At 34.0% G+C, this 11,525-nt stretch overlaps 1 protein-coding gene across 2 annotated transcripts in view; it reads right to left on the bottom strand.

Moving 5' to 3' along the window:
* Window positions 1-2,763: 2,763 nt before the first annotated feature.
* Slc30a7 (solute carrier family 30 member 7) overlaps window positions 2,764-11,525 on the bottom strand; it is an 80,390-nt gene continuing 71,628 nt past the window's right edge. For both annotated transcript variants that reach the window (XR_007351807.1, XM_015502614.2), the window contains one exon: window positions 2,764-4,087. Coding sequence is in view for 1 of the 2 variants with exons in the window: in XM_015502614.2 (XP_015358100.1) it covers window positions 4,040-4,087 (48 nt within the window). In the remaining variant the exon portion in view is untranslated. The remainder of the gene's footprint in view (window positions 4,088-11,525) is intronic.

The following is an 11,525-nucleotide window of genomic DNA, read 5'->3' as shown; positions in this document are numbered from 1 at the left end:
TTAGGAAATGTTAAACATAAACCTAAGATGCCCTCATCAAAAAGGCTCCCATCCATTTGGCATTTAAATAGAACTATACTTCTCTGCTCCTTTTCTGCAAACACTTTTTGGTGCATTAAAATTTTTCATTGTCTTTGTCTTTGAGTCTCTTCTGATTCTGTGGTGGGGATCTGAGTCACTATGGCTTTTGGAGGATAACATCTTGAAACAATCTTCTACTGATAAAACTTGTAATGAATCTTTTTCAAAAGATAAAATTTCCATGGTTCTTGTGAATTAGAAAATAATTTATTGAAAAAATGGTGACTTTTTTGTAAAAAGAAAGAAAAAAAGCTTAATTTCCCCAAGATAATGCCTTAATGAAAAACCAGAAGTAGTGGCTTAACATATGGAATTCTACTAAGATTTCAAAACTTTACCCTACTGAATTGAAAGATTTCTTCAATATATTTAATGCCCCTTTTAAAAACAGCTCCAAGGATTTTAAAAACAAAAAGCTCTCCAGTGATTGAAATGCAAAGTGGCAACACAAAATGCTATAATCTGTGAATTCACCTGGTTTTTAAAAAGTACCAGTTCACAATAAAAACAGAAAAGGAAACTAAGAAATCCTTAAACTGGATTGAATCTTGGGAAATTAACAGGTACATTTGCTGACAGAAGTATCCATTGTAAAAATGTCATCATTTTTTAAAAGGAATTAGTTCCACAAGTAAAAAAAAAAAAAAATACGGAAAAATCTAATTTCATTATTAGATATGAAAAAAATGAGACAAAATTACATTTATAAAGTGCCTTAATGTACCAAAAATGTTTGTTGGATATTCTTTATTTACAACTGTCAGTCACATTTACAGAAAAGCAAATATCATACTAGAGAGGCAGCACAATAAAGAACTCTCAACTTAAGAGTCAGAAGATCTAGATCTAAATTCTAATCTTGGCTTTGCCACTAAAGATCTCTGAGCCTTGAGTAAATAACAGCTTTTCTGGGCTTCAATTTTCTCATCTGTAAAATGAGAGGTAGAGCTAGATTGCTTCTAAGCAAAGCCCTCACTTAGATGTAAAATTTTGTTAAGTAATGTAATGTTATTCTTAAATCCCAACATTATATATCAGGGTGTTACCATTCTGATATTTGTAAAAATTGCTTATTCCATGGGAGGTAAAAACATTACAGAACTCTGGTCAGCTGCATTTTGAGTTAATGATTCGGCTGCTTTAGAGAGGTACATAAAAGTCACAGTATTTTGATTACTGGTAAATATGTGTAGGCTTTGAAAAATGCTGAAACATTTCAGACAAAGTGAAATCATAATACCAGTGACACCTGTTACCTCTTTATTATGCATCCACTGCAGAAGAATGGTACATGTGACAGCATGAGGAACAGTAACCTACAGATAAACTAGATACTGCCCTTCACCAAGATGCACAGGGAGTTAGCAAACTGAGGAAATTATGCATAAGTCCTTCATCTTCAGTAATAAAATGAATTTTAAAAGACACAAGTAGTATGGGTATATTTCTGTTTAGGAAAGCTTACCCAGCAAAGTAAACTTTTCCTGAGCAATACAAATTTGCTGTCTAGAGAATATTCTGGTTTTTGAAATACTGGTAAATTTATACTCAAATATGGATGGTTTTTGTTTTGCAAGAGCCTAATGCTAAAGACAGTCTAAATTTACAACCATAATCAGGTGGTATTTCTCAGTGAAATATCTATTTTAGTAATATATTAATTTAGTAATATATAATATCTGTGCCAAGACCACTGATAAGCAATTATTTTCTGTGAGAAAAAAAATTTTTCTTTTCTGCTGTATACACAGGTATACTGACATTTAATTAAAGCATAAATGTTAATGCCAACTTGCTCAATGACATGAGCTGGAAATTTCTTGAAACAGTACAAAATTAAGAGTTTCATATCCAATACTTACCAAAGGGGAAAAAGCATATTCATGGATTTGTGCATTTGAGGATACAATTAAATAAAGTAATATACATATTTTGACAAAAACTTCACTTGGAATGGAGGGCTCAGCTTAAGGCAGAACTGGATCTTCAGAATGCACTGATAAAATTTACAAACCAGTGCAATTATCTCCATATGTGAAATGTCAGGATAGTTACATATAATTAGTTTGTAAAGGCATACATCCAAAATCTCTGCCTTCATCTAGACCTGTCATTTTCTGTAATATGCCAAAACCCACAGACTGATTATCCCAGAGTTCTATCAGACTTGGTAGTGGTTCAAACTTCCAAATGACTACTTACACTTGTAATGAAAAAGCAATACTAGTAGACCACATTTCCTTCTGTACTTTCCCTCCTAAAGGACCTTTTTCAATTGAACACAATCTACTGCAGGAATTCTTAGCTTTCAAACTACCTGGAAGTGAGCAAACATGTCTTGAATGATCAGTTAATGGTAATCTGTAGCAGTTTTTAAAAGCATGAAGAAAATGGTGTAGTTTTTCTAATATAAAATAGTTCATGAATGATGGATCAGAAGTAGGGAAAAGATATTCTAAAACCTATGCAAAATCAATAATGATTTTTGCTACTTTACTGAATGTACTGATCTATACTCTTCTCTACAATCATTGTTGCTCCACAAGATTCCCCCCGGCAACAATTTCAGTGTTTTAAAGTAAAAGGGAATATATGTTGTGATAAAAGGAAGTACAATGTGAAAATGTTTATCCAAATCAGTATCTCTTCATAAGAGAATACTTAAGTAGCGCGTTGAAGCACTTGTGTCAAATTGCAATTTTATTTTTCAAACACACAAGAACCTAGAAATAAGCTTATCTTGTACTTCTAAGACACCTGTGTTAGGAAGAGTTCTACATCACCACATTTGCTCCGTACCTTAAATAGTTCCAACTCAATCAAATGCTGTATAATATTCCTGAAAGCAATCATTTGTGCAAAGTTAAAACAGGAAAACAAACTGTATGATTTGACATTTGAAGATTGAAAATGCACATTAATGCTATGACAACCGTTTCTGCCTTCAGTCTACTGCCTTTTCCAAACATTAATAAAATTCACAAAAATGGCAAGGAGAGCTATTGGAAAATTTATCATAAACACAGTATCTTTCCAGAAATTTGGAAATTAGCAAATGTTTTAGGTCAAAACAATTTTGTCTGGAACAGACATTTGCAAAGTTTTGAGAATCCACTCCAAAGTAATTTGATGTGATTATTGAATTCGTTTTAAAAAGCAAAATAATACCTTTTATTTATTTATTTTTTTGATGAGATAAAACAATAAAAAGAAACTTCATGTATCTAAACCAACGCTGGAAGTACACAAAAAAAAGACTGGTATTCTAAGCAAGAGTCATATTTTGTACAGATTACACAGAATATCCATTTAAAAAAACACATACATGACCTTTGTTGGTACATTTCTATGCTGGCAAATACATTTTCTGATACAAAGGCACTTTGAAAACCCAATATGGTTTGGTTCATAAGTTTGCAAGGTACAAACAATTTTACAAACATATGATTATACTGAAGAACGTCAACAACTGTGACATTACATATAAAACATATTTCCATTTCTTTTTAAATAACACTGGTTTTGTGGGAATAAAAGCAGTGGTTCCCGCAGCTTCAGTGAAGACATTCCAGATGACTGGAAGCCCACAGTCTGAATCTCACCAGCTGGGATGAGGGACAGGCAAAGGGCATTCACGAAACCCCCCTCCCACTCCCTGATGGGGGAAAAAAGGACAAATCAACCCTCTAAAACAAAACCAAAAACCTAAGAAACCAGAATGGCTTGGAGGGAAGAGCACAAATGACAAGACCAGCAGTCCAGGAGATATCCTCTTAATTGTGATCCCTTAGTGGTGAACTCCCCACAGAGCACAAACGGCGGACTCTACCTGGTCTTCATGGTGCTGGGGAATTGTAGTGATGAAATCTCTATTTAGTACAACGTTTTGGATTGTACAGTACCAGAAAAATTTGGTAAAAAAAAGAAAAGAAAAAAAAAAAAACATTCTTTTCATTTACTACATGGCTGCAAAGTCAATCTGTACATAAAGCTGTCTCACTCCAGCCTGAAAAGTTGAAAAAAATAAAAATTAGATTATCAAGCCAATAACAGACTACACACTTCAGAAAAGTAATAAAAAAATTCAATTAAAAAAACAATTGTTTTTCTTTCCTGTCTCTGGGAAATAATTATTCATATTTTATCACAAATCACCAGAAAATTATATCAGAAACAATTACATTTGTAAGTTGTAAAACCATTGCCAAAAAGCATACTACTAGTCACAAGTGATATCAGAAAAATGAGGTTACTCATCTACATTTCTGTTGAAGAACACCATAATGCTTGACTGGTTAGCTACTACTAAAATCCAGTCATCCCAGTCTAACTCTTCACATGGTAAATGGCCAACAAGAATATTTAATAAGTATAACCACTTACTAGTTATTTAATTATTTTATGCTTCAACTCTTTTGTTTAATTTTGGATATATACTTACTACTCAAGAACATTGCTCTTTAAATTTTCCCCCATCTCTTCTATGCTATCAATTTTCCTCTCTCAATTGGATCATTTTATTAGCATACAAATACACTATAATTTCTTCCACCTTTAAAAAACCCTTTACTTTACCCTACATCCCCTTCGGGTATAGTCCCAATTCTGCTCTTCTGGATAGCAAAAATCCTCAAAAGAGTTGTCCATATTTCTTCTTCTATGGAAGTCATTTCAACCAAACTTTTATTTCCCATCACTTCCCCCCAAAAGTCATCTCCAAGTTGCTCAGACCAGTGCTTAATTCTCAGTCCTTATCTTACTATTCAACTTACAAGCAATAGTACAGAAGATCACTCCCCTCCTACTAAACACTTTCCCTGCTCATGGCTTCCAGAGAAAACTCATAGGTTGCCCTTTAACCTCACTTATCAATCTTTCTCAGTCTCTTGTTGATTCTTCCTCCTATCTTTGAACATTAGACACTGAAATACCCAAAGGCTCAGTGCACAGAACCATTCTTTTTCTGTTCTGGTTCCCTAGATGATCAAGTACCAGTTGTATGCTTACTTCTCAAATTCATATTTCCAGACTGTAACTTATACCTATTCTTCAGTTCCCTAAGCCCAGAGGTCTTAAAATGGCATACACAGCCCCCACATAATCTGATCCCTGATTGCCTCTGCTCTGATTCCTCTTCTACCCCCCACTGTTCACTAGGCCTCAGCCATACTGACTCTTCTACGTTCCTCAAGATATTGACATGATATCCTCATGTTACATCCCTATTCGGACATCAGCAAGGCCTACCTTCACCATCCTGTGTGAAACACATTTAACATGCATTTATTGTATCCCATGTAGTGTTCTATCATCTAGAAATATAAAAGTGACAACAACAACAAAAATCCTTGCCCTCAAAGTTTATATTTTATTGAGGGCCTGGTGGGGAGAAATGATGAACAAATATGCAAGGAAATACAATATATGAGATAATAATACATATGTCACGGAGAAAAGAACACTTGGAACAGAGGAGGTAAGCGTCTCAAGCACTGACAGTCTCTCACCCTTGCTCCTCACCCAACATCTCATCACTCATCACCTGGTGACATATTATACCACTTAATTATTCACTGTGCTTAATACTCTTGTTCCCCCACCATTAAAGAATCTCTCCTAGAGAAAGGATTTTATCTTCTTTTGTTCATCCCTCACTCCCAGAACCTGGCACATAGTAAATGCAGTCAGAAAAAAAGTCCTTTCTTGTCGGTACCTTAGGTAAACTGAAATATTTAAAGTAAAGGCCCCCCCCCCCCAAAAAAAAGGAAGAAAGAAAGAAAAGAAAACCAGAATGTGGGTGGGTGGTGGGGGTGACACAGACTACCTTACAGTAATTTCTGCACTCTTTAAAACACCGCTTTCACATATCTCCCCTCACCTCAACCCTTGACATCCAGAGAAGAACCTGAGCAACATCAAACAAATGCTTTAGGAGTCAGGACCCACTGGTGCAGAGCTGGGGAGGCACTGCTGGACAGACCCTAGAAGCTTGCCAGGACAGAAAACATGCTTTTGGGTTTTCTTTATTTGCCTCATTATAAAAAAAAAAAACAACTGACTGTGTAAGTCTAAACTCTGTTATTCAAACTTTGAGAGAATACATTTACTAATACCTTCTCTTTGGTTAAGAGGTTTATGGCTGAAAAATGACAGAATTTAGTGTCTGTATGATTTTTAGGTACAAATTAAACCAAATGTCATCATTTCTCATTTAACATTGCAGATAAATGCCAATATTAATCTCACAGGACTGTTATATATTCATCTAATAGTTAATAAGTATTTTAAAAGCCTTGCTACATACCAGACACTGTTATAAGGATCAAGAGTGTAAGAGAAAGAATTTGATATGCAATAAAAGCTATTATGGTTATTCTGACTGATTATATGATTTGATTTACTCAATCTAGATGGACCCTGAAAACTGTATTTAGGAACTATTTTGTAAAATTGTTGTATACCTAATCTTAACAGAAAACAATTACCGCCTAAATAAATTCTTAACAGCTGTTTTAACAAAATTGTTAATGAAAGTAAAATGTGCAAAATAAAATAAGTTGGACTCCTTTTATTGTCTCTACCATTTTCTTTACCCCCCAGCCTTAACGCAGTGAAGATGGTAATAAGAAATGAAGTAGCCCAAGGCAACAAAAAAAGGGGGAAAAACAAAGAGGCTAGATAAACTAACTTTGCATAATCATGAGTTAATTACTCAAGCAGATATCAGTCCCCTGAGGGGCTGCAGCTTTCCACAAAAGCTTAGTCAAACAGCAAAAAGAAAAGGAAAAAAAGGTCACTTTATCCATCTGTCCCAATAGGGAAAGCTTCAAATTCTCCGGCTTCCCATTTTCCTCTTTCAATTTCTTTCAAAGTAGGCAGAAAAGTAGAATTGCCAAAGAATCTTTTGGGAAGTCACTTACTCCCTGAATGCAAACTCTGCTTTGGATAGTTTCTTTGCATTACAAAGACATGACAGATATTTCAATGATGAAACAGTGCTTGGTTCCACCAGATATTCTACCATTAGAATAATTTCAAGTGTCAGAGGCTGACTGAAAGGCCATCCTTAAAAATGTGAAAACCAAATAATAGTAATTACGTTAATGATAATTCTCAAAATTGAGAATAATAAACCATACTTCAGCCAACACTTTTTAAAATGGGAAAGATAGCTAGTTACTTGAATACTTCTAAACTACTAAAAAAATAAACATTCACTTAGTATCACAGGCTTAGAATATCTTCAACAGATATTCATTGTTGTGGAAAGGAAAACAAATGAGAAATAGAAAAGTTAGAAAACTAAGTAGCAATATGACTACAGAAAATTATTGGTTTACTTGTATTCTCTATCAAAAGCCACTGAAACTTTCTACTTTAGTTTTTGACTAACCATATAATATTAATCTTTTTTCCTTTAAAATGAAATCTTGAAAAACTACTACTTTTCCATGGAAAACATTCCAGTTAATGATATGGTGAGTGAATATGACTAAATTATATGTCAAAAACAATAACGTGAATCTGGGTTTCTTTTTCTGTAAATTGTTTTGAGTATCAATTAATATATTATGTATCTATCACAGTGCATGGCACCTGGTGGACTCAATAAATGCTAGTTGCCCCTGCTGCTATTATTTCCACCTACTCATGAACACACCATATGGATTAATTAAATACAAACCTAGCAATATGTTTGGCCTCACATCTGTTTACTCCTACCTTCTGAGGATGATGACCAAAGGTAAAGGAAAGATGGATGAGGAAAAGTTTGTAGAGCAGGTCAGCAAAATCAACACACAAAGATCAAAGCTCCTTACAAAAAGGGGAAGGGAATGGAGAGGCTAGAAGAACAGTGATCTGGCTGGAAGGGGGCAGAAAATTTCACCCACTCCAGGTGCTTCTCTGAAGAAGACAAAATAGGGTCAGACAAGGTCATAGGTCAGACAGGAAGGGATTATGAACACAGGAGAGTGATGGAGGTGGAGAGTTTCTGAAGGTCAGCGAACCCCATTTGGGTTTGTGAGGAGGTTTTTTTGGTTCCTTCCTGGGTATCAGTGTTTATTTCTATTTTGAGGCCAGAGAAAAGAACACAAAAAGCTAAAGCAGGAAGCTGTGGGCTTATAACTTAATAGGCTTAACAAAGAAAGGCAGATGAGCAGAAAAGATGGAAAAGATGAGGTAGAAGTTCTTTCAGAGAGTAAATATTATGTATTAGGCTTGACTGTCTTTTGTGCTTTGTGAACTAAGGAGGATAATGAATCTCAAGCATGTTCTACATTTTTCTTCAAAGATGTTTAACATTTTTCTTGAATGTGTCTTCTTCAAACAACCTTTTTCTTTTTTTTAGTTCAGTCAACATTTTTATTTAATACATAGATGATGTACCATATCTTGTGCTGAAGATACAAAGAAAATATCCAAACTTCAGTAATTACTATATATTAGTAAATATGAAACATAGTAGTTATCTTTTATTAACCTTTAATTTGTTTTAATTTTTAATTTGTTCTAATTAGAAAGATAACCTATAAAACAAATGGTGCTGAGAAAACTGGAAATCCTATGTAGCAAAATGAAATTAAACCTCTCTCACCATGCACAAAAATCAATTCAAAGTGGATCAAAGCCTTAGGCACTAGAAGAGAGACCATACACCTAACAGAAGAAAAAGTAGGCTCAAATCTTCATCATGTTGGCTTAGGACCTGACTTCCTTAATAAGACTCCTAAAGCACAAGAAGTAAAACCAACAATCAATAAGTAGGATGGATTCAAACTGAAAAGCTTCTTCACAGCAAAGGAAACAATCAATAATGTGGAGAGCCTACAGAATGGGAAAAAATCCTTACCACATGCACCTAAGATAGAGCACTAATTTCCAGGATTATATATAAAGAACTCAAAAAACCTAACACCAAAAAAATTATGCTAAGGAATTGAACTCAATCAATAAATATGCTAAGGAATTGAACAGACACTTCACAGAAGAAGAAATATAATCGATCAACAAATATATGAAAAAATATTCATTATCTCTAGCAATGAGAAATGCAAATCAAAACTACTATAAGATTTCATCTCATGCCAGTAAGAACGGCAATTATCAAGAATACAAGCAATAATTAGTGTTGGCAAGGATGTGGGGGGAAGTATACTCATACATTGCTGGTAGGACTGCAAATTGGTGCAACTGCTCTAGAAAGCAGTATGAAGATTCCTCAGAAAATGGAAAGAAACCACCATTTGACCCAGCTATCCCATTCCTTGCTTTATACCCGAACAACCCATTTCTAACAAGAAAAAAGTATATTTATAATTTTAGGATTATAGTTGTTATTGTGAAGTATGTCATTAAAAATTAACAGACTTCCTTCCTATATAATATAGAAACTGGATTATAAAGTAAGTAATCATTTCAAAAGAATCTAAGTACTAAAGTAACTTCCAGCAGTTCATTTGTATTACTCTATATTCATGCAAACTATCTTCTTTAGCAGTTAAAGATTGACAGATAAAGAGACTGAAAAGATTGATGCTTAATACAGAGTTCTAAAATAGTCACAAAGCTTTTCTTATTTTTTGTTTTTCCTTGCAGTACTAAGGATTTAATCCAAGGCCTCTAAGTGCTTGAGTTCTAGGCGAGCACTCTACCACTGAGCTACATACCTCCAGCCTTCTTTTATTTTGAGACTAGGACGGTCTCAAATTTGAGATCCTCCTGCCTTGGCTTCCCAAGTAAGTGGGATTACAGCCATGTACCACACTTGGCACAAAGCTATAGTTTTATAAACAAAATAGCAAATTATAATTTGGCCTTTTCAGTTTAAAGTTATTCATTTAATAATTTTTAACAAGAATATTTTTTACCAAAAACTATAACTTAAATTTTGATTTAAGATCAGCTATAAGAAAGATACCTACCTACAAATGTAATAAACATTATGTTTATTATGTAACAAACATATTATATTCATCATGTAATTAATATTATGGAAAAATATCCTTTTTTCCTTTTAGAACTAAAACTGCTAGTATTTTAAATCTTTCTATAAGAAATCTATCTAATGCATTAGCATGATCTTTTCTTTCAAAAAATTGAGTAATCATGATTTTATTTTTGATAAATAAAAGAAAAAGAAGTAATTTTTAAAAAATTAAATTTCATGGGCTGTAGCTGTGGCTCAGTGATGGTGCACTTGCCTGGCATGTGTGAGGCACTGAGTTTGATTCTCAGCACTGAGTATAAATAAATAAATAAACAAACAAATAAATAAACAGGATAGGTCTATCAACAATTAAAAAAAAATTTTTTTTTTAAAGGGAGTGGGCCAACCATGGACTAAAATTTCTGAAATTGTGGGCCACAATAAACTTACTTTAAAAAAATATTAAATTTCATGAAATGAAACAAAATGCTATGGCAATACTTAAAATAAGCTCTGACATATTCATTCCATAAAGACATGTATGACTAAGGTATAAGCTGAAAGGGAAAATAAATTAATAAGAAAATTTTGGTTTTGTATATGTGAGAACTAAAAAGATGATGAGACAACTTTAAAATCATTATATGCATCAAGTGTAAAAATTAAATTTATTAGTGGGGTGACTTCCCTCAACCCATTGGGGAAAACATGTTGAGCTTTCCTTACTGTAAGCCTCAAAGAGAGACCCTGGTCTCTGCAAGGAATAAGATAAAGTTGTCATGACTCTAGGTTGATAAAAAGGCTTAAATATGTTTCAGAGCTTAAAATAATCAAAGCCCAAATGCAGTTTCCAAAATCAAAGAAGCAGTTAAATAAACTTTCAGCTTCACTAAGATTTCCAACATTACTAGAACCATCTCCGCTACCTACTTCAATTACAACTTCTGCAGTTCCTAAGCACAGACAGCTGCTTGCACATTTCTCAACCTAGAAACTGCAATCCTTCTCAGAGTGAAAATTGTGACTCAGAGCCAATGTCTTAGGAGAGTACAGGATGTCCTGGAGATCAACAGAAGTTCGTAACTATGAAGATGGAGGGTACAGAATAACCAGGAGAAAATTCAGGATAAAGGAGAGCAAAATGATTTGGAAAAGGCAGTAAACAGACTATTGCTTGTCTTGTTCTCCTTTTGACCCTGAAACATGGAGGAGGTATGAGAAGGATTCAGACATACCATGAAGGTCTTGCATACTTCATTATGAAACTCATAATGATACAGACATATATAAAGTGTCTGTTAAGAAAGAGGCCTAAAGCCAGGTGCAATATAGCACAAGCAGCTTGGGAAGCTGAGGCAAGTGAATTCTAAGTTCAAAGCCATACTCAGTAACTTAGGCCCTAAGTAACTTAGTGAGACCCTGTCTCACAATAAAATATAAAAAGAGCTGGGGATGTGGCTCAGAGTTTAAGAGCCCCTGGATTCAATCCAGGGTACCAAAAAAAAAAAAAAAAAAA

The sequence above is a fragment of the Marmota marmota genome, unplaced genomic scaffold (assembly GCF_001458135.2).
Source record: "Marmota marmota marmota unplaced genomic scaffold, marMar, whole genome shotgun sequence".
In the NCBI taxonomy this organism is placed as follows: domain Eukaryota; kingdom Metazoa; phylum Chordata; class Mammalia; order Rodentia; family Sciuridae; genus Marmota; species Marmota marmota.
Note: the sequence above shows the minus strand (reverse complement) of the source record. Positions and strands in the feature narration are given on the sequence as shown.